This window comes from Pyricularia grisea (genome assembly GCF_004355905.1).
Source record: "Pyricularia grisea strain NI907 chromosome Unknown Pyricularia_grisea_NI907_Scaffold_8, whole genome shotgun sequence".
In the NCBI taxonomy this organism is placed as follows: Eukaryota; Fungi; Ascomycota; class Sordariomycetes; order Magnaporthales; family Pyriculariaceae; genus Pyricularia; species Pyricularia grisea.
In genome coordinates, this window is record NW_022156721.1 from 175,251 (window position 1) to 196,033 (window position 20,783).

The following is a 20,783-nucleotide window of genomic DNA, read 5'->3' on the forward strand; positions in this document are numbered from 1 at the left end:
GGTGGTTAGACTACCTCATCCTGATGGTAAATCTTGGCCTTTTTGGCTTAAGGTCGATGGTATATCAGTTTCGAATATGTCAGAGTTTCATGTGCACCTGCAGGGAGATGAGGGCGATGTAATCCGACCAGATGGACCAGAGGAGGGTTAAAATTTCAGAATATTATGCTTTTATAAAAGTTCAAGTAACGGAGATGCAGGAAGTCCTACTTTATATAATCCCCTGCGGCTTACACAAATGTAAACCTCCGGAGCCACCAATATTATTACAAATTAATTTGTAGGTTGTTAGCTAATCTAGAAACCAGTGGGCTTTTAAAACATTTGAATATTTATTGGGTGTTGCTATTTAACCCTTACAAATCGCTAAAAAAAAACCCCCCCGTAAGTGAATATTTATACAATGCCTTTCGTCTAACAGTTAAGGCCTGCCAAAGCCCGAAAAGCTTGGGGGCCCGTAAGGGCCCATGGGTTTTCTTGGCGGGTTAATGGGGGCCCGCGGGCTCGCGGGCATGACCCGAATTGGGTAACCCGCGGGCTTTGTGCAAGGTCGACGTTCACGAAAAAATTATTGGAAAAAATAAAATATTTGTTATTTTGGGATTAATGTTAGTCTCAGGTCTCATCCCTGAACCGCGAGCTCCATTAATTGAGCGTGGTTTAATTGTGGCTTTGCTTTGTACCTGTGGGTCCAAACCAAATATCACCCTGGTTCAGGTCTGAGGACAACTTGTCGAATTTCGTCGCTCATGGCGATATTTTCGCCAGTTCGGCGACCGACACTCCGTTATAACTAATTAAATAAAAATTGCAGAAATAAACGGTTTGCAGCTTGGATATAGGAACTAGTGGAATGATTAACAACGATTTAATTTATATTTTTAATATATTTATTGGCCGAATTAGGATATGGGTCGCCTTTATTCGCTTACGGCGGTATATTTTTATTAAAAGTTTTAATTTTTCGATTTTATTTAAATATTATTCTAATTTTAGCCCAAATTTAAAAACTTTTGCACTTGGAGGGTAGTATACGTTATATACTCACAATTGCAAACTTTGGCTATTATATCGTATAATATAATTTATTAAATAACGGGATAGGTAAAATTAAATAAAAACTAATATACTTTACAATCGAAACGGCTTTGCCTTTTTACCAATTTTAACGATAATAAAACCAAAACTTTAACGATTATATATTCGTTATAAACAAACCTCCACGTGAAGTTTCCTTGTAAAAAGAGTCAAAATTGACCATTGCATATTAAAAGTTTCAAATATTTATTATTAATAAATATGAAAGTTTATAATATTAAAAGCACCATTATTTTAAATTTTCTAAATTTGGCTCGACCAGTTATAATTATTGCGTGTAGCTGGGATAGCCTGTGGACAGCGAGTTTGGATTAGTGTTAAAAGTATCGCAAAATCGGTTTTCTCCGAGTTTTTAATACGTTTATTAAATGGCGCTGCAAATGTTGGTTTTTGCAATTGTATTAAAAGATTTTGCAGGCGTGTAAGTGGGTAGGTGGCATGGTTTTACATGGTAAAGTACTGACGTTATTTTTATTTTTAATTCAACAAAAAGTAATTGCAAGTTAATTACACCTTTGAAAAGAACTCTGCTAAACAGAAAATTATGTTCATTAGTCATATGTTTTTAAAGCGATTATATTTATATATATGGAGTTAGAAATCTCTTTATTTAAATCAAGTTAAAATAACAGGTGTTAAATTTGGAAACGGAGTTCCCCAAAGATAATAAATCAGCTAAATTCCCTTTCATTTGCAACTTTTATTAGCAACTTTCATTAGCCGTATATTTCCTTATTTGCGATTTAGTTAAAACATTTGCCATTTGTTTATTTTATTTTAAGAACGCACCTAATTATTTGCCTCCCTTCAACAAAAGCTACCTTTACAATATGCAATTTTCGAAAACCCTTTCCTTCATATTTGCAATTGCGCTACAAAACAATATGGTTATGGCCGATCCATCCAGCTCTAGGTCATACCAGAGATACGGCGAGCATGGCTTAAGCGAAAGCTGCGAAATGGAGCCACAAACCCACAGGGCCGCGGCTGAGGCAACCAAGCCCCAAACTCGCACGTTTTACATTGGCAAAGAACAGAAAGTAGTTCAGGTACCCGTTAACATGTGTCTTATTGAATTGGTCGGAAGTTGGGGAAAAGTATATAAGGATCAGTTTCAGCCCCCGAATGCGATCTTCACTTGGAAGGTTGAAGGTGTCAATCGGGAATTTAAAACTAAGGCTGATTGTGTGGTGAAAGAATTAAACGGTTATCTTCATCCACCTTGGCCTAAGAAACTTTGGATTTCAAATAGACAAGTTGGGAAGTTGCCATGCGTTGTTAAGTATTTAAAGGGAGATAATTAATTTAAAAACCAATGGGCTTTCAAAGCATTTAAGTTTTCAATGGGTGTTGCTATTTAACCTTTACAGATCGTTAAAAAAAACCCGTTAGTGAATATTTATACAATGCCCTTTCGTCTAACAGTACAAAATACTTAATAATTCGGAAACGAATCGGGAAACAAGCCACATTGGTCAGTGAAGAGGGATGGTTGTCAGTATTTCCGGTCTTGATGTGAAGTTGTTGCGTTTGATTGATGAAGTTTTCTTTCTTTACACATGGCATCTCTATTGTACCTTGATTCGAATTGGCACTGGGCTGTATTTTTCATACATTAATTTCCAGTATATTTATCACTCCCTGCTCTCTCTGCTGGGACATTATACAACTTTGAGAGTTTCACACTCAGGTAATTTTGCTGTGTCTTTTCAGGCTACCTTTGGAGGCAAAGGAGCTTCATTTTGATAGGTTATACAATCTTGTCAAGTTGTGTTGAGGTAATTACTTCTTTGTCCAAACACAAAGTGTTTAGGTTTAAGCTGTAACGTAGCTTGCGCGTCACATCTCTTCAAGTGACAGGTTCTTTACTTTATCGTTGCTTCTGGATTTATTATAGTGGCTATGCATTTTTCTATTCTATTTGATCACTTGATTTATCGAATTGTGAACTCGACCGGCGTCTCATCACCCAGCGTGCCAACCACACGCCCTTTAGTGCCCTGTGGAAGAGGTACACAGCCGTTCACAGATCCCAGTGTGATTAACATGCCAGCCTTGAGTAGAAGATGCGGCTGTTGTGATTTCGCGTAAGCCACCAGAGTAGCGAGCATGCCACCCTCGAACGGGCATTTAGCCGGTCTGCGGTCGATAACTTTGCCGTCAACCTCAAACGACACAGGCACATCGTCGACAGTAGGCTCTCTGTCGTAGACTCGACCAATAACGTATCCCAACGCTGACATGTTGTCGGCAAGGCCATGGGGAGGGGGCGCCTTGGGCACCTCGGCCGTGGCGGTGATGCGTCTCCCCACGATCTCGATGCCGAGGTAGTAGTGGTCGACCGCAGCGGCGATGGTTGTTTTGTCTGCGCCAGCAGGGATGTCCTTGGCCAGTTTGACTCCAACCTCGAACTCGAGGCCTTCGGTGTTCAACTTGTCGCCCGGGAAGGAAAAGTCCGGGCTCTGACCGATGCGGGACTTGTAGATTGGTGCCGCGACTCCGACGCCGTCCGGGTGGATGGCCGTCTTGTACATTCCTGTCTCCTCTCCCAAGGCTTTTTGGACTACAGCCATGATCTTGTAGGCGGCGTCTCGGTCCACTTGGGAAAATTGGCCAGGCTCGATCTTGGCATTGCCGCCGCTGAGCTGAGACTCTATCAGGAGCCGTGCAACCTTGTCGACATCTGCGGTCTGAGCCATGGTTGATTGCGTTCTGTTGCTTGCAATCTGGGCGAGGAGACTGCGCTGGTGGGTGTGTAGGCTCCGATGTCGGATAGGAGTGATGAGGTTTCTTATGGTGGGCAACTGAGAGACAAGTCTAGTCGCCTTGTGTTGACTGGTGTTTCTGAGAGTAGAAACAACAAGCAAAGAAGATTTCTTGAAATTGTTCTCAAGGGCCTTGACAAACATTTTGGTCATGTTTCTACGGTAGGAAACCGCCGTTGACCCCGGAGTTGTCGCCGAAAATCAAGAAATGACTCAACATCCGCGTCCGTCCGGGTCCCGATTTTACCAGTCGTGGGCGCTTGTGCGGGTGGGGTCGCTGCTAAATGGCAGATGGCGACAAGGGTCGATCCCTGGAAACCGTTCGGATGACAGTGGAGGTGTACTATGTATGGTACCTGGTTGCCTGGTTTTGTCTACCACAGCACTGCAACCACACCTTTTCCTTTTTCTCATGCAGGTGCCCAAAATAAGCTACAGGCGTCTAGGTAGATCACTGGCTGCGAGCTGCGTCGGCTTGTCGGTATTGTCAGATTGTTTCGACTAGTTTTCTGGAATATCACCATCGCCTGCCAAACAAATTTGAAATCTGACAAATTTGCTGTCACGTTGCAATGGCACCGATAAAATACCGTGTACAGATGACCACAAGTTGCACAAAACCAGCGCAACAAAAAAGTAAAAAAAACTGCTCGGCTGTTCCAATCCCGTTGAGTCCTCCACAAAATCAAACCCACAAGACGCGTCAATCAAAAAGATGGCGGTGCAAGGGTCTTGTGTCGCCAAGATGAGCTCCAGCCCCCAGGCCAAGCCGGAAGCCGCGCCAAAGTCTGGACTCTGAGAGCCAGAGAGAGCAACCAATCGAGGAGCAACAAAATCACCAAACCGGATCCGGCAGTCTGGCGCCTAAAAATAACGCGCTACATGCCTAGCTTGCCCAAGGTAGGTCGGTAAGCTAGTGAACCACATTGCCACGTCGCAGAGGAACAACTTGGGCCAAACAAAATGTTTGGTTCTTTCTGCATAGGGAACAAGCATCGTCGTTTCCACTATGGGGGCTGAATGCACCTCCATGTCTTTCTTACGCGATGCTTCGCCCCAGACCCCACCCCTGCGAGCGCAAACAGAACAGCCCCTCGGTCTTGGTTGATCCCGTGAAACTAAATTTTTGGATAAACATGTCATATTCATTTCAAATGGCCAAGACTGCAGTTTGTTATTTCTGGTTTCCTTTTGCATCCAAAGATCAAGATCTCGGTATTCTCATCTCTTCCATCTTTCCATTTATCGTCCCTTGATACCATCCCTAAGGTACCTACCTACCTACCTTACCCAGCGCCAAACTGCCGAGCTGGATCTCCACTACGAGGCCCTTTTCACCCACCAACCAAGTAAAACACGGTTAAATCACTGTCCGTCTTGGTACAACCCCATTCACAAAAACAAAAATGCGCACATCCCTTGCCATCCGCACGTCGCGGAACCGGCCAGTTTCACCCGCACAGTCGAGCCCGGGAACCGCAACAAAATCAGCATCAAGCGAAAATGCATCATCACCAGATCTCGAGCCGGGTGTGCACGACATCGTGTTCCCCAAGGTTTTCGAGGAGGCGTGGGGTACCGGTAGTCTAGATAACCGGACCGACCTGGAGCGGACTCGCATCTTTTTGGTCCGTTTTGCCAACATGAGCGGCGACCCAGCCTTGACAGTATCGTTGCGGGCCATCGCAGCGGACCAGGCATACAGGACGATTGCAGATCTCGCAGAAGCAGTTCAGCAACGCTTCCTTGGTACTAGACACGACTCTTTCAAAGCGACGCCATTGCTGCAGGCCGTCCGCTTCATTCTTATCAAGGGCAGCGTGGTAAAGATTGCTTCTGGCAACGTCCACGGCGCCGTGCAAGTGGTTTCCCCGGCCGATCGGGCACAGGCACGCGCACTACTCGATTTCTTCTTTGACCCCGTATTGGAGAGGAACGTTCAACCTACTCCCGTCGGCGGCTCACGATACCATTACCCAGCTGCACGATTAAAAGTCGCCATTGTCGGTGGTGGCCCGACAGCCCTTGCATCCGCCATCTCCCTTGCCGAAAAAGGCCGCGGCCGGGTCGAGGTGCACCTATGGGAAAGGAGGTGGGTGGAGACGACGACACCCGACGGCAGGCCCTGGATCGATTATCCACCCACAGCCAAGCGGCGAGACCAAGTCGTGACGTTGCAAGAGTCGGTGACTCGGCTACTCAGCCCCGGGTCATTGCAAGCACTATTTGAAGGACGGCCCGAGGCGGTCTGGCCCGGTTCGGCCAACATACAGATCCGCAAGGTCGAGGACCGATTCTTGAGGCGCTGTCAGTCTCACGAGTTTGCTGGGTTGATTCACTTGCATGCTCAGGGAGTCACGCGCGACGATCTCAACAGTGGGAGACTGGGCGACTTTCACGTTCTGTTGGGGGCAGATGGTGCTGCTTCGTGGGTGCGCAAGACATATTTTCACGGCTATGAGCACGAACGTGGTCGAAGTTATGCACTAGGACTGGCTTTCAATCGGCCAGCTGGTCTGCCCTGGTCGCAACCCCTTAATGTCTTTTTGACCCTGGGTCAGACCAGATACCTGCTAAACGCATCACATTTCGACGGCAGGGGTTATCTCAACATGCAGCTGACTGAAGAGGAATGGCACAAGATGTTGGCTGTCGATGGTGAGCCCGTCACTTTTGGACACCCGGGTTGTCTTCGAGCGGCGGACGGTTCCATTCCCGAAGGCTTCACAGAGGGGCAAGTCTTTGCCCCGTCCGAAGACAGAGAATCTCCTCTATGGAAGTCGATCGAGGATGGTCTCAAGCTATTTGGATTCAAGGAAAGTGAAGTCATCAACGTTGTCCGAATTCCCATAGTCGTGCAGGCCGTCAGAGAAGGTGTGCAGTACCTCCCTCCCGAAGAGACAAAGTCAATCAACCGCCCGCATGCCCTGGTAGCAGTGGCTGGTGATGCGGCCATGACAGTGCATTTCTGGCCCGGCAGAGGCCTAAACAGTGGCATCAAATCCGGCATTGCTCTCGGTGACGAGATTGTACACGCCCTCAACATTGGCAAGTTCATCGGCCTCCCGCTCGACGCCATGAGCCAGTACAACGATTTCATCATGAAGCTTCAGAACCGTGAGCACGACAAGCGGTCCATCCCAATTCTCAACCAGTCTGGTTCCCCAGAGATGCTTGGCTGGTTGTTGGACAAGGCAAACTCGGTCCCAGATGAGGTCGCCGTCGAGTGGCTGGTTGGCGCCATGGCGCAGATTGCCGAGCGTCTTGAACAGAGACCCGATTGGGCCTTTCCTCCAGTCGCCAACGTGGAACCACAACTCCGTATTGTTTTGCGGGGGCTCAACTCGCTGACTCTACGCGAAATGGCAGTCAGCTTTCCCTGGCCGACGAGAGAAATGGGAGGTGCCGAGGTGCTTCCCGTACGGTCGATGCAGCCGGAAGAGAAGCAGCGGTGGCTGGCGTCGCTCTGGAACATGTTGCGGGATGAGAAGAAGAAGGAAAGATCCTCACGTCCAGAAAGTACCGAAGCCAAGGCGGCGCGCTTCGAGGCCCCTCGCCAGGCCAGCTCCCGCCCGCCGTCCACCCTGTTCTCGCGACCAAACTCGCACATACCCACGCCGCCCATGTCTCCGCCTCTCAACGTGCCAGATCGCGGTGGGCTAGGCGGGATAGGGACGCTCCGTCGCAGCAACGCCAGGAGGAGCGTGCAGCTTTTCGACACGCCGGCAGGTCAATCGCCGCCGGGTGATGAGTACACCATCGACGATGCCGAGTCGTGGTACAGGCAGTCGAGGCTTTTGCAGACGCCCACTGGTGAAACCCTCTTGGGATTGCCGGATGATGGCATCAGCATTAGGTCAAGGTCTCCTTCGCCGGGACCTCCACCGGCTGGTGATGTTGGCCTGGGTAGGATGTTGACTGTTCACCGGCGACCAAAAGGGGATATGTTGACGGATGCGTTGTCGTTGGCGCTATTCCGAGTGAGCTCTGCAGAGTAAACAGGTCTTTTAATGTGACAAACAATCGTTTAACAACGGAATGGTGCTTGATTAGGGCATGCCTTAATGGTTTCTGTCGTATAAGTCCGACGTAGAGTGGAGAGAGAGTAAACAGGGTTGGTGGCGGCCAGATGGCCTGTATTTGCCGCTTCATGTCTCCCCAGGCATCTTGATTACCGCTCGGGGCTCAACTGTGACGTAAAACATTAACACATCGCTGTGATTAGCTTTCATCCGCCCCACTGAAGAGACCCCCGGACGGATGGAGTGTCTTGGGCGGTGGCCTGCCGATGTGAGGCGAAGTGACCACGGCTAGGAAATTCTTGCATTCTTATGGCTAGTCCGTCGAGGTTGTTATTTGGCAGTGATTCTAAGTCACATTGTCTATCACCCAACCAATGTTTACGAGTTCGAAGGTGGCAGCTGGCTTGGACGATTCCAGGAACTGGTCAGAGAATGAGAACAACAGCAGACTATGGAATTGGTATCGAATAATGGATATAATAAGTTCAAAGCACGCAGATATAAGTGCGTAAAATGCAGTAGACCTTGATTCATCTAACAGGCACCGACCCGATAACCTCCCACGCAGCATCAGTTCCCCCACGAGGAGCCTGCCATTCTTCGACCTCGGGCCCGTCGCCGGCGTCAAACAGGACGTACACCCTCCCTGATGACGGCGTGCTATTGGCAAGACCGTCTGGCTGCGGCGCCGCCAGACCCAGATACTTCCTGCCTGGTCGGTTGGGAACAACCATTAGGGGATTAATCTTGGAGGTCTGGTCAACGAAGCCGCCGGAGCAGTTCCACGAAACGAGCGAAAGAGAGGAGCGGTCGGTCGAGGCAAACAGAATGAGATGTGTATAGGGCGCGGCGCGGGCACACTCGGGTAAAGTGTCGCGGCTATAGAAGCCGGTGTTGTCGCGTGGTACGACGACAAGTGGGCTTTGTGCATGGAGCTTGAAGGCTGTTGCTGTTGTGGGCGTGGGTGGAAGTTAGTGGAGGGGAAAAAAAAAACAGAAAAGAAAAAAAAAGAAAGCGACGGGGTTTGGATTGTTTCATACGTGACAGTCTACCCAAGTTCCCAGTCTGAAAGTCAAACTGGCATTGCATCAAGTTTTCGTTGGAATCGGCCAGATACAGACGGGTATCGGACCTGGTGTTCGGGTTGCCGATTCGAACCAGGGCCAAGGGCGAGCCGTCAAGGATGGACAAGCTCAACTGCTGTGTCGCCCAAGGTAGATCGCTAGTTCGGTCGCTAAAGTATTTGCTGATCGAGAGACTGTTGGCGCCGAGGGTCTGGTACAGAAGGATCAGGTTCTGGGACCGATTGTTGAAATTTTGGTCCCAGAAGGCCAGGATCAAGGACCGATTCGACGAGGTGTACTGACCGCTGAGGTTGTCGTTGCCCCAAACGCCCCGAGCCTCTTTGAAAGGGCTTTGCCTCTCGATAATGCCGGCGCTGCCAGAAAAGTAGACGTTCTTGACCACGTCCCAGGTCGTGTTGACGTGCGGGAAGCCCGCGCTGGCTGTCAGAGGGGTACCGGACTTGATGTCGGCACCAGGGTCGGTGATCCGTGACACAGTCCACCGGTTGCTCGTGGAGTTCCAAGCCGACTCCATGATGGCCCCATCTCTTGACTGAAAGTACACCTGGTAGTGGGTGTCATTGGAGGCGTCTTGCCAGTTTAGTGCCGCCAAGGCTGATTCTTGGAGCACAGGGCTTGTTTTTGGACGGTTGGTTGGGGCTGGGGTTGGGGTTGAGGGCTGCTGCTGCTGCTCCTGCGACTGGGAAGCATTTCTGGCTGCGATGGAACCCCCTACACCTCCTCCTACTGCAGCTGCAATCACGATGAGGCCTATAACGACGACGACAATATAAAAAGCCCGTTTGCGTAGCCCGCAGATGATATCTTGACGCATTGGTGGCGCCACCGGTGTGTCTGTCCCATTCTTGTCGGAGGGGTGATCCCAAGGGTTTGTTGTTGTTCTATGATCCACTTCGATTCCATCATCGTTGACTGCTTGTAGACCGTCATGATCTTGTGAGACTACTTGAAGTCCACTGTGGTCGGGCGTGTTGTAATGGCTAGCCATGGTGGGCGAAAATCCATGCGTTGGATCCGGTTGGGCTTTGCACCCTCGAAGGACAAATTTGAACTGCAAATGTCAATTAAATGGCCCTTGTAGAGGCAAATCTTCAACCCCGACCGAAAAGAAGGTCGAACTGGACAGCCAGCAAGTCTCGGAACCGACAAGAGCAACATGCAGGGCAGCGGCCTAGAGCAGAAAAAAAAAACAGACAACAAGGGGACGAGAAGGAGGAGGACAGTCCGGTGGGCTTGGATAGCAGCATGCAATCAATGGTGTGAAGCCTTGGGTAGGACAAAGGGTAATATGCATTTTAGGATCGCCAGGTTGCTATAAAATTGTCAGCAAACAGGGTCAAGATTGTGGGCAAAAATAAATTTTTGACAGGTTTGTTATGCTTCATACTGTAGGAGGGTAAAGAACCAATTAACTTGTGGTGACATGTCAAACCAATCTTAGGTTGTGCAACCAACCTTTAGCTGGGGTCAAATTCCAGTGACGCCGGTTTTTGGTTCATTATTACGTCTTCCTGTCCGTCCGTCCCAGGTAGGAACCTCGATAACCGCTGTCGGCAGGCAATCGACGACTCTAATTCTTCCCGCCACTTCGCAAATAAAACATCACACAATTTACAACACAATGTGATACTGAGCCCGCCGGGTTTCGAAAAATTACACCGATACCAGAAAGAATACTACCATCCGCAATCCAGTCGCGACCATGGCATTTCCCATCATTCTCATCTTCGCAGCGCTGGTCGCGGCCGTCTCGAACCACACCTACGACCTCGGTCAGCGCTGGGGCCCATACCGGCCCAACCTTTACTTTGGCGTGCGGCCCCAGGTCCCCAAGACATTGCTGGCAGGCCTCATGTGGGCCGAGGGGGGCGCGCGCATACTCGACACGCTGCGCGACACATGCGAGCAGGACGATGGTATGGAGGGTTACGGCTGGCCCATCTACGACACGCGCGTCGGCGGCAGGCAGGAGATTCATGATGCCCAGCTTGGTATTGACCTGACCACCGAGTTTGTCAAGACGCCCGACGGGGACAACTGGGCCGTCCGCGTCAATGGAGTGTCGCGCAGCAGTGAAGCGACGCCGAAGATTGCTCTTGTCTTTCACTTTGCCTTGGAGGATACGGGTGCCGACGAGACGGCCAAGTCGCTCAAGTGTCAGATCGACGCCGCAGGCAATACCAGCATGGGTGTCTGCACAGGCACCGATCCGTCACTGGGAGAATTCACCATCGAGCTTCTGCATAGACTGAGTAATTCCGTTGTGGAACAAGCGTCTGTCATGAGCACTTTCGTCCCAGAAGAACAAATATGGCAAGCCAAAGGTAGGTCGCCATTTTTGCTGATAAAAGCAAAAAGTCTGCCTACTTTCATCGCACAACAGAAAAATTAACCCACACCACAGCCGCTTTCACCAACATATCTAAGTTTTCTACGAGCGCCTCTGGAAATGGCAAAGAAAATATATACTTCTTCAAAACAGTCTTGCAGACCCCATTTTCGGTATGTTCCATCCATCAACTCATCATTCTCAACTTCTTTGGCTAACCTCGGCGGGTATAAGCTGGATTTGATATACTCAACAAAAGGCTCCACGTCCACGATAACATGTAAGCACTGCCCTTGACGTTAGGCAAATCATAATTTACCAGTATCGTCTGACGATAACTATCCAGCCACTTCCCTCACAAAGCTTCTTGAGGACTTTTACCTCTCGTTTCCCCAGCGCGTATCGTCCGTCTTTCCACAATCAGCCCCTTTCCAGGGTGAAGATTATACCAAGTTCACCCAGGCTCTTCTGTCCAATCTTATGGGCGGCCTTGGTTTCTTCCACGGTGATAGCAAGGTTGACGATTCCCATGCTCCCGAGTACGAAGAAACAGACATCAAGTTCTGGGAGTTGGCGGCAGAGGCCATGAAGAGAGCAAAGATAGTGACGGCCCCACCACGCTCGCTCCTCTCTCATACCCCTTCACGTCCCTTCTTCCCTCGCGGGTTCCTATGGGACGAGGGCTTCCACCTCATCCCGATAATTGAATGGGATCTTGACCTCACCGTTTCAGTGCTGCGTAGCTGGCTCAGCCTCATGGACTCTGACGGCTGGATTGGCAGGGAGCAGATCCTCGGCCCAGAGGCTCGCAGTAAAGTCCCGTCTCAGTTCCAGGTCCAATACCCCCACTACGCAAACCCACAAACTCTCGCGCTGCTCTTCCCAATCCTGCTGCAAAAGATGAAAAACCCGTCATCTTACAAAGGCAACCCGTCCAAGTATCTTGCCGATCCCGACGGAGCAGGGAAACCCATGTTACGCGAGCTTTACAACCTCCTGTCAAAACACTACGCTTGGTTCCGCCGCACCCAGGCCGGAAACTTTAGTAGCATTTACCCTCGACCAGAAGGAGCCGTTACCGTTGGGGAGGGCTACCGATGGCGAGGTCGCACGCCCCAGCACACACTGACCAGCGGCTTGGACGACTACCCCCGCGCCGATCCTCCACACCCTGCCGAGCTCCACGTCGACGCCCTCGCCTGGGTGGGTGCCACTTCATCCGCCCTGGGCCGCCTGGCTGCGTACCTCGGTGAGGCTGTTGATGCCGAGACTTACCAACAACACCACGAGGGCGTGCTGCGCAATCTCGATCTGTTACATTGGGATGAGGATGCGGGTGCATACTGTGATACCACTGTCGCCGACGGGCGGTTCGAGCGCGTCTGCCATTTGGGTTACGTCAGCGTCATTCCGCTCATGCTGGGGCTTGTAGGTGCCGATAGCCCCCGGCTCCCTGCGCTCCTGGAACTGGTCGGTGACTCTGATCGGCTGTTTTCTCAGTACGGTTTGCGGAGCCTCAGCGCCAAGGACTCGGGTTATGGTGGTGGGGATGACTATTGGCGGGGCGCGGTATGGGCCAACTTGAACGTGCTGGCGGCGCTACGGCTGGCAGACCTTGGTCGTGCAAGTAACGGAGAGGAAAAGATCCGGGCGAGGGCCAAAGAGTTGGGCGCAGAGCTGAGGAAGCGGTTGGTCGAGACAGTTTACAAAAACTGGAAGCAAACTGGGTTTGTATGGGAGCAGTACTCGGACAAAACAGGCGAAGGCAGACGGAGCAGGGCTTTCACGGGCTGGACAGCCTGCGTGATTTTGCTGATGGGTCACGTTGACGGCGGGGCGGCAGCAGGAGGAGGGGCTTCTACAAACGGAGCCCGACGGTCGAGTTGGTGGCTGACAGGGTCAGGTACCAGCAGTTCAATGTTTTCGACCGGGCGAAGGGGCTTTTCCGCGCCCATATTTGTTGGGGTCGTGGGGGCCCTAGCGGCAGCTGTCCTTCCTAGGCGCATGCTTTTCAGGCTCTGGCGTAGGGTGGTAGACCGCATGCGAGGAACTCTGGGATATGCACAGGTGCCACAGAGGGCTTCGGACTGGCTCGTAAGGTAGAAAACGTCGAATTCCACCAACATTGGTGCATATACCTAAGATGCAGGGTAGGGTATAGAAAATTCAACCCAACTTTTAGCTTACAAGGGAACAAAAATCATAATAATCACAACAATCAGCTAACCTCTTATTTCCTGTCATTATAAGCCCGTGCAATAATATAATATACCATTTACGGTATTTGCAATACCTATTACATAATGTTATACTTTAATAGAAACCCTAACAAAGGTGAAAATTACTTTTAATTTGTACTGCTGCCGCAATAATAGTAACAACGCGGCAGGCAGGATACGAAAACTTGGGTAATTTGTAACTTTTTATCAAAATTTGATAAATAATCTATTTCTTAACCAAACTCGTAAGTGAACAGTTTTTGCTGGCTACGCCAAGTAATTCGACTATGTTTTATCCCTACACTCGGCTCCATCGTAACCTGAATAACCACCGCTATAATAAACTGCATCAAGGTAGACATATTGCTAAGCAGGTTGGAGATGTGGAATACCGCCGCCGTGATAAGCATAAAAGGCGAACCAGGCGTAATTATCGGCGTTCCAACTGCTGTCCTTTTCGCTGAGCCTATATTTACAACAATAAGTTACCTTTTTTTCTAAATGTTGTATGGTAAAACATTGAACAACACTTACCGCCTTGCACCACTATCGCCATAAACATAATCCTTGGTCCCTCTAACTATTGGATATTAGTTTACAACTTTTATACGCCATTTTAAAGGGATTTCTTACTAGAATCAAGATGCGAAAGCTCGTGTATGAGAGCAAGACCGTTAGCGTTAGCCTCCTTAGTGTAAAATAGGGGACATATGTAAATGTTATTGCCGGTTACATGAGCAATCCAATCGCTCTTACATCCGTCGGTTTTGCAGCTGAATACGATATCGTCCTTTGTTTTTCGCTTGCATGCCTGCTTAATATCCGCATAAACCTGTTGAATTATTGTAATATATGCGTCACTGTCGGTTTTAAAGAACTCTTTTCTCAATTTATTATTCTTTTTGATGGCGTCATATGCCACATGGGCATAAGCTTTGCAGCTGAAAAATCTTAGCAAATATAGGCTTTTTAAAAGGTTTAACAATTGTATTACTTTTTCATAGATGTTCTTATCATCGCTGCTTGACGATCGTCGCAAGTTGTGCCAACATCACCTCGTTTGATCTAAACCTCTATTATATTAATAATTCAAGGTAAATAACCTTTCCCATTTATAAAACGTAAACAGTGGTTAAATTTCCAAGTTTTTGGAGCTTACCAAATAATTATCCTCGTTAGAAATAATTGCAGACCGACAACCAAGCGCGTTATAAATGAAAAAAGCAAGTAAAAAATGCATTTTTGGCGATAACCATGGTTTAAAATTGTAAATGATAATAAGTAAATGTAAAAATTGCAGAAAAGCCCGGTGTTGGATAAACGTTACGTATGGGTTAACTGTCGAAATATATTACTTGAAAAAATTGCTTTCCCCTAATGTTTCGTCGCAAACTAAAGAGCCCTTTGAAATTTTAATTAATGTATAATATTAGCACTAATTTATTATGTTGCTTTAACATTTTAATTATATTATTTCTATTTATTTTCACCATGTGAATAATGGTTTAACTCATTATATTTAACTTTTTACTATATTTATACTATTGTTTATATGCGCATTAAATACGTTGAAAACCTTTTACTTGAACAAGACTAATATTATTCTAAATACATGGCAATTGAATATGGTAAAGTAAACTTAGTAAAAATAACCGCAATGGCTTTTTCATAGCAAACTAACTCCCCGATATCGAAAGGTTCACGAGGACATATAATGTCCTGTTATTATAAAACTAATCCCAAAAGAACGGGCTAATAATTCATTAATATAAGAGGCGCTTTATTTAGAAATTCAAAGTCAAAGATAAAGAGAGGAGAAGAACCACTGGTTTATTTAAAAAAAACTCATTTTCTGCTTAATTTGTTTAAATTGACATATATAATACTCCCTAAATACTAAGTTTAATTTCATGAGCTAGTTTCCTATTTAACACAGAAATATTTCATGTCCTATATTTATCAGGTTTACTTTTTGTTCGTCAGTCGACTTTATTACGGCATGGTTGAATTGACCTATTGTCGCTGACATTCGTCTGTCAACTTCTTTCAGAGGCGGAAAACGGCAAAATCGAGTGGTTGAAAAATGTAAAATGCCTTCGGTCGTCCTAGGCCTCTGGATAGTATTGCGAGCGCTGATTAGTCCCAGCTTGATGCAAGTGACCTACCATTCTTTCTTCCTTCTTGTGCTTTTTTTTTCTCTTAGCAGCTATAGAATCTCCGAGTTTGGTTCTTCGTACTAAACACTAAAAATTCGTTTTCAAAATTGTTCTTTGAATGTCATACAAACTAGTAGGGGCTGCAAGACAAAGTGTTAACGCTGGAAGTAAAGCAAGGCCTCAGTAACTGTATAGCATCTCTACAGGAGGGAGGAAGCTCCAAAACACTCTTCCTCATTTCCTGCTTGGCTCTGATGAGAATCTACTTTGCCCTCTGAATGCCCGGGAACATGTTGGCTCATCTCCATACCAGCAAAAGCATAAGCTTTAGAACTGTATGGGGACTCCTGCCTCGAACCTTTACAGTCAGATCGACTTGAACACGCTCATACTCGACAACGCCTTTCCTGGCCACGCAAACATGGTATTTGATTGACAAGACGACCCGAGAGCCTGGTTGTCCATCCACGCAGGCTCCCAGACAAAGAGCCCGCTCCCACCCCTCACGCCCGAGACGACCTCGGCAACGCGGCGGAAGAATTGCGTCTGACCGTCGGCAGAGAAGGGGATGCTGCGCACGTCTGCAGGAAATTGGTATTGTGGAGATGGGCACGAGGTAGGCCAGTCGGTCTCGGCGACGATGATCTCCTTGCCCCACGTGTTTGCCATGTTGGTCAGGCTTGTTTTGAGGTTGGCCAATGTTGCGTCGGCGCCGCTGGTGATGACTTGTTCAGCATTCTGGAACATGACTTGGGCTGCTAACAGATCTCGTGATGATTTTTGACAAAAAGAAACTCACTAAAATGGATAAAAGGAAACGCCCATCTGGTCAAAGTCTCCCGGGACAAACGGTCCCTGCTTGAGCAGACTCTCGTAGAACCACTTTTGCGTGTCCCAGTTCCAGCCATTGTCGAGATGCACCATTATCTTGGGTGCCCTACCCAGTCTGCTATCTCTAATACCACTGCTAGCGGAATGAAGAAGCCTGGCCATGTTGTAAAAGTTGTTGTAGTCGCCGGTAGGCCACAAAAGCCCCGCTCGGATCTCGTTCCCAATGCTAATGATGGATGGAGTAATGCCGGCGCCGGCAAAGGCATTCCCAACCTCCATGGTGTAGTTGTATAGTCTCCATGAGAGGTTGTCAATGTCTCTCGGCCAGCCGGCAGGGATTGCTTGCTGTCCCGGATCAGCCCAGTTGTCACTAAAGTGCAACGTGAGGTACACATTCATCCCTGCAGCCTTTGCACGGCGTGCGAGACGGAGATTGTAATCGAGGTTGTATGTGGTCCCTGAGCCCACCCAAACGCGCTGACGAACCGTGTTGACGCCATTTGACGTGAGGATCTGTTCGAGCGGTTGAGTTTGGCCATTGATGTCTTGGAATGAGCGACCGGCAGACTCGGAGACCAGCAGAGAGGACCAGTCCACGCCTTTGTGGGTCAATGCGACGGCGATGGTCGGGAGAAAAGCCAGTAGAAATCTAAGCGCGAGGGCCGGAAGATGCATTGTGATGGCAATGGTCAACTGGAGCTAGAGGCGACGTGGATTCGGTTTACTTGGGTATTACACAATGCTGATATGTATACGTAAACTTTCATGTTCAAGGCGATAATCCTGTCGTCTTTTTGCATCATGTATCCCGGAGACTTGTTCGCCGAAAATTAGGTACAATCCTGGTCAAACCCACATTTTCCTCATGATGCCCGCGAGCGGCTTCTCCCGTTGGTGGAATGCCAGAGTTGCAGAAAGACAAGGGATGAACAATTTCTTCCGCTTGGTTGAGAGGGTCCAAAGTTAATTAATCTCATTATTACAATCCATGGCAGTGGGTCGGGTTGAAATTGGCGTACGAGTCGCTGGTTCGTGAAGGCGATGCAGCAATGTTCAAGTCTGAAAATTACCTACCTAGAAAAAAGCCTACCTGACCTATCCCTATGGGAAAATGGCGAAGCTATTACACCATATGTACATTTTTCGACTTGAAAGAAATCCACGACCTATGATCTTCGCTGGACAGAGGCAATCTGTAACATTATGCAGCTTTCGGCCAAAGGATGCTCTCGCCCAAGCCGTAGGCTACATATTTAGTTCCCGATTCACTTGCCGACATACCTCAATAAGGCTATTTTCATCATATGTCGTGTCGACCAATACTCACGATGCATGCTGATAATGGAGGGTAGTACAGCCGTCTTTGGCTACCTACCGACCTCCCTATATACTTGTCTGTATTGAGAATTTCCCGCGGTGTCTTGAACTTGTCCGACAGAATGAGTACGAGCACTCAATTCTGCGTTCCAAATCTGAGACTACTATCATTCGTCGTCAGCATCAGTTGAGCCCTCAAAAATGCCACGACAGCTCTTTACATCATTGGTGCTGGCTCTGTACTTGAACCTAGCTGGAGCGGCAAACTTTCCCTGGGAGACAAGCCAGCTTTCTGAAGCAGAGGCCGCTTCATGGTCGGACATTTCTTTCGGAAATGCCTCACAGACGCCAATCCCTCCGGGCCCAGAATGCAAAGTCCTTCCCGGCGATATCGCATGGCCGACCGCGCAAGACTGGATTCGTCTCAACAATACCCTCGATGGTGTTCTGCTCCGTCCTGAGCCCGCCGGTGCAGTCTGTTATACAAATAACGCACTGTATAACCGCGAACGATGTAACTGGATCCTCAGCGAGGGCGGTAGCGGTCGCTTCTGGATCGATGAACCGCTGAATGTTTTGACGCGTTGGCCGCAGGGCGATTCGTGTCCCGTCGAGCTGCGTCCAAGGGGGAATTGTACGAGGGGAGGGTTTTCCGATTATGTGGTCGATGCGAGAACTGTGAAGCACATCCAGGTCGCGGTCAACTTTGCGAGAAATAGGGGTATTAGGCTGGTGATCAAGTGAGATTATACAAACCTACCACTGCTCATGGCGTTTCCTCTGACAAGCTTCGTGCCAGAAACACCGGACACGATTTCCATGGCAAGTCCTGCGGCAAGGGGTCCATTAGCATCTGGACACATCATCTCAAAAGCTTCGAGTTCATCCCATCCCTCACCATCCCATCCACGACCCCTAGCGACGCGCCACTGTACTCAGGTATGGCCGCACGTGTGTCTTCTGGGCTTGAGAGCTGGGAAATGTACGCCCACATGCGCCGAAACAACATGCATCTTGCTGTTCCTGGTGACTCCACGGTGGGAGCGTATGGCGGATGGATCTTGGGGGGAGGTCATCACAACCTCGCCTCACACTTTGGACTGGGCTCGGATCAGCCGTTGGTGCTTCAAGTCGTCACTGCTGACGGACGCTTCGTAACGGCGGACCATGTCGGCAGCTCGGATCTGTTCTTCGCACTGCGTGGCGGCGGGCCTAGCACCTATGGTGTTGTTACGTCTGCTGTGGTAAAGGCATATCCAGCTCTTGAGGTTTCTCAGACCTCGGTGCGATTTTCGACCTCGAACATCAACGGCAGCACGGCGCACAAGGCCGACGTTTTCTGGCAGGGAGCGTCCGCTGTGTATTGGTTCTCCAAGTTTGCCACCGACGCACGAGGAACAGTTTACGACAACATTTCGCCTTCAGGTAATAGCGCATTCACCTTTAGTGCCGAGTTTGAGTTGCCCAGCTTTACAACAGGGCAGGCGGACGCTTGGATTCGGACCCTGGCTGATAATCTCCGAGAGTTGGGGATTTCGGTGAGCAACCCTGCTGCTCGCGCGTCTTCTCGATCTAGTGACGGGAGTCAGGGCCGAGGTGACCAGCCTGGAAACACTCGCTTCAGCTCACGCTTGTTTCCCCGCATGATCTGGGAAGACGAGGAGCTATTTGACCAGACCATGTCTGTGATCCGCCAAGTGGTGGAGGAGGGTGGCTACACCTTTCATGGAATCCACCAAACACCCAAGCCAGCCGTTGCAGGTTGGCCGGGCACGACGTCAGGTGTGAACCCGGCATTCCGGTTGACGCAGATGCACGCCGACATTTTTGATCGGAGCTCAGTCGGTGGTACGCCTCAACAATGGATGCAGGGGTGGGCGCGGCTGAACGAATACACGCAAAAGATCCGGGACGTAACGCCGGATAGTGGGGCGTATGTCAACGAGGCGGATCGTATGGAGCCTGACTGGCAGCAAAGCTTTTATGGTGACAACTACCAGAGGCTTGCTGAAATCAAGAGTTTGTGGGATCCTTGGGGGCTGTTCTGGGCACCCATCACTCCAGGAAGCGAAAAATGGGAGGTGAGAACTGCTGATGGGTTGCCCACTCAGAACGGGCCACTCTGTCGGACCGGACCAGCGGAGGTGTAAACGTGGTATTGTTAGTGATGGATGGATCAATGTTCCATCAAGCTACGGCCAAGAATGTGCGCCAATAATATATCGCTTGGACGCGAGCTTTTATCGTACCCAAGAATTCAGGGGTGCTTTTGTAAACGTCCACTGGTCTAGTTCTAGATCGTACCGTAATCCGTTGAAACAGACTGTTTGCTGATCAGCCTAGTCTCTGGGGGGCCAGCTCCGGAAATTTTCCATATTCGCCTAGGTTCTTGATGCAGATGCAAAGAATGTAGGCCGAGCAAAACGAAGTTGAGGATTGGGAGCTTGACCCTCGTTTGTCAAATCTTAGCGCCATAAACCATATTTGGCAACGGCTTGGAGATCAAGTGCATGACTTGCCGGGCTGAATGGCCAAGGAATGGATGGGAACAGTGAGCCGAAGATCCGTGGAAAAGGAGAGCTTTGGATTGATCTCGCGTATTCAAAGCTACGGGTATGCGGGACGGGCTGAAATTTCGCCCCTGTCGTTGGGCAAGAATTGAACCGTTTCTCAAGGGATGTCTGCAGATACAAACAAATGGTGTTGGGTTGGATTCTGCGCCGTACATTCTCGGGAACTGTCTGTCAGTTTCCGCCTGCCGTAGAGGAGCTTTAGTATCTAAAATCGGGCGGCCTGAAGAGTGCCGCGCATCGAGTCCATCCTTGCCGCAGCCCTACACTGTTGTTGGCTCCTTCCCTCTTCGTCGTACTCGGCAAAGTCACGTGAGAGCATTGGTCGTGCAACAAGTTGTCGGATAGGCGGGATCTCACGCGATCTAGCGAAAGGAGGAGAGGATGGTCG

The 20,783-nt window shown here is 49.1% G+C and overlaps 6 protein-coding genes across 6 annotated transcripts; 3 read left to right on the forward strand and 3 right to left on the reverse strand.

Annotated features, from left to right (window-relative positions):
- Positions 1-3,032: 3,032 nt before the first annotated feature.
- Positions 3,033-4,007, reverse strand: PgNI_11928 (uncharacterized protein; the record flags this gene model as incomplete). Its single annotated transcript, XM_031131886.1, has 1 exon — positions 3,033-4,007. The coding sequence occupies one exon, from the start codon at positions 4,005-4,007 to the stop codon at positions 3,033-3,035; it is 975 nt and encodes a 324-aa protein (XP_030977325.1).
- A 1,027-nt stretch (positions 4,008-5,034) lies between these two features.
- On the reverse strand, positions 5,035-10,241 carry PgNI_11929 (uncharacterized protein). Its single transcript, XM_031131887.1, has 2 exons — positions 8,926-10,241; positions 5,035-8,834 (listed from the first exon to the last, which is right to left on the reverse strand). Exons 1-2 carry the CDS (start codon positions 9,956-9,958, stop codon positions 8,416-8,418), a joined length of 1,452 nt encoding a protein of 483 aa, XP_030977326.1. The 5' UTR covers positions 9,959-10,241; the 3' UTR covers positions 5,035-8,415.
- On the forward strand, positions 5,270-7,861 carry PgNI_11930 (uncharacterized protein; the record flags this gene model as incomplete). Its single annotated transcript, XM_031131888.1, has 1 exon — positions 5,270-7,861. One exon carries the CDS (start codon positions 5,270-5,272, stop codon positions 7,859-7,861), a length of 2,592 nt encoding a protein of 863 aa, XP_030977141.1.
- A 239-nt stretch (positions 10,242-10,480) lies between the features above and the next one.
- On the forward strand, positions 10,481-13,402 carry PgNI_11931 (uncharacterized protein; the record flags this gene model as incomplete). The annotated part of the gene is made up of 4 exons (XM_031131889.1): positions 10,481-11,294; positions 11,375-11,472; positions 11,534-11,579; positions 11,646-13,402. Exons 1-4 carry the CDS (start codon positions 10,673-10,675, stop codon positions 13,400-13,402), a joined length of 2,523 nt encoding a protein of 840 aa, XP_030977140.1. The 5' UTR covers positions 10,481-10,672.
- A 2,406-nt stretch (positions 13,403-15,808) lies between these two features.
- PgNI_11932 (uncharacterized protein) lies at positions 15,809-17,180 on the reverse strand (the record flags this gene model as incomplete). The annotated part of the gene is made up of 2 exons (XM_031131890.1): positions 15,809-16,389; positions 16,474-17,180. 2 exons carry the CDS (start codon positions 17,178-17,180, stop codon positions 16,041-16,043), a joined length of 1,056 nt encoding a protein of 351 aa, XP_030977143.1. The 3' UTR covers positions 15,809-16,040.
- Positions 17,181-18,023: 843 nt separating this feature from the next.
- On the forward strand, positions 18,024-19,972 carry PgNI_11933 (uncharacterized protein; the record flags this gene model as incomplete). Its single annotated transcript, XM_031131891.1, has 2 exons — positions 18,024-18,562; positions 18,622-19,972. 2 exons carry the CDS (start codon positions 18,024-18,026, stop codon positions 19,970-19,972), a joined length of 1,890 nt encoding a protein of 629 aa, XP_030977142.1.
- Positions 19,973-20,783: the final 811 nt, after the last annotated feature.

Bases quoted from the DNA above. Each gene is read 5' to 3' on its own strand.
- PgNI_11929 (XM_031131887.1), bottom strand. From the start codon at position 9,958: ATGGCTAGCCATTACAACACGCCCGACCACAGTGGACTTCAAGTAGTC. The intron at 8,835-8,925 runs GTATGAAACAAT...CGCCCACAACAG, and splicing joins GAACTTGGGTAGACTGTCAC to CAACAGCCTTCAAGCTCCAT.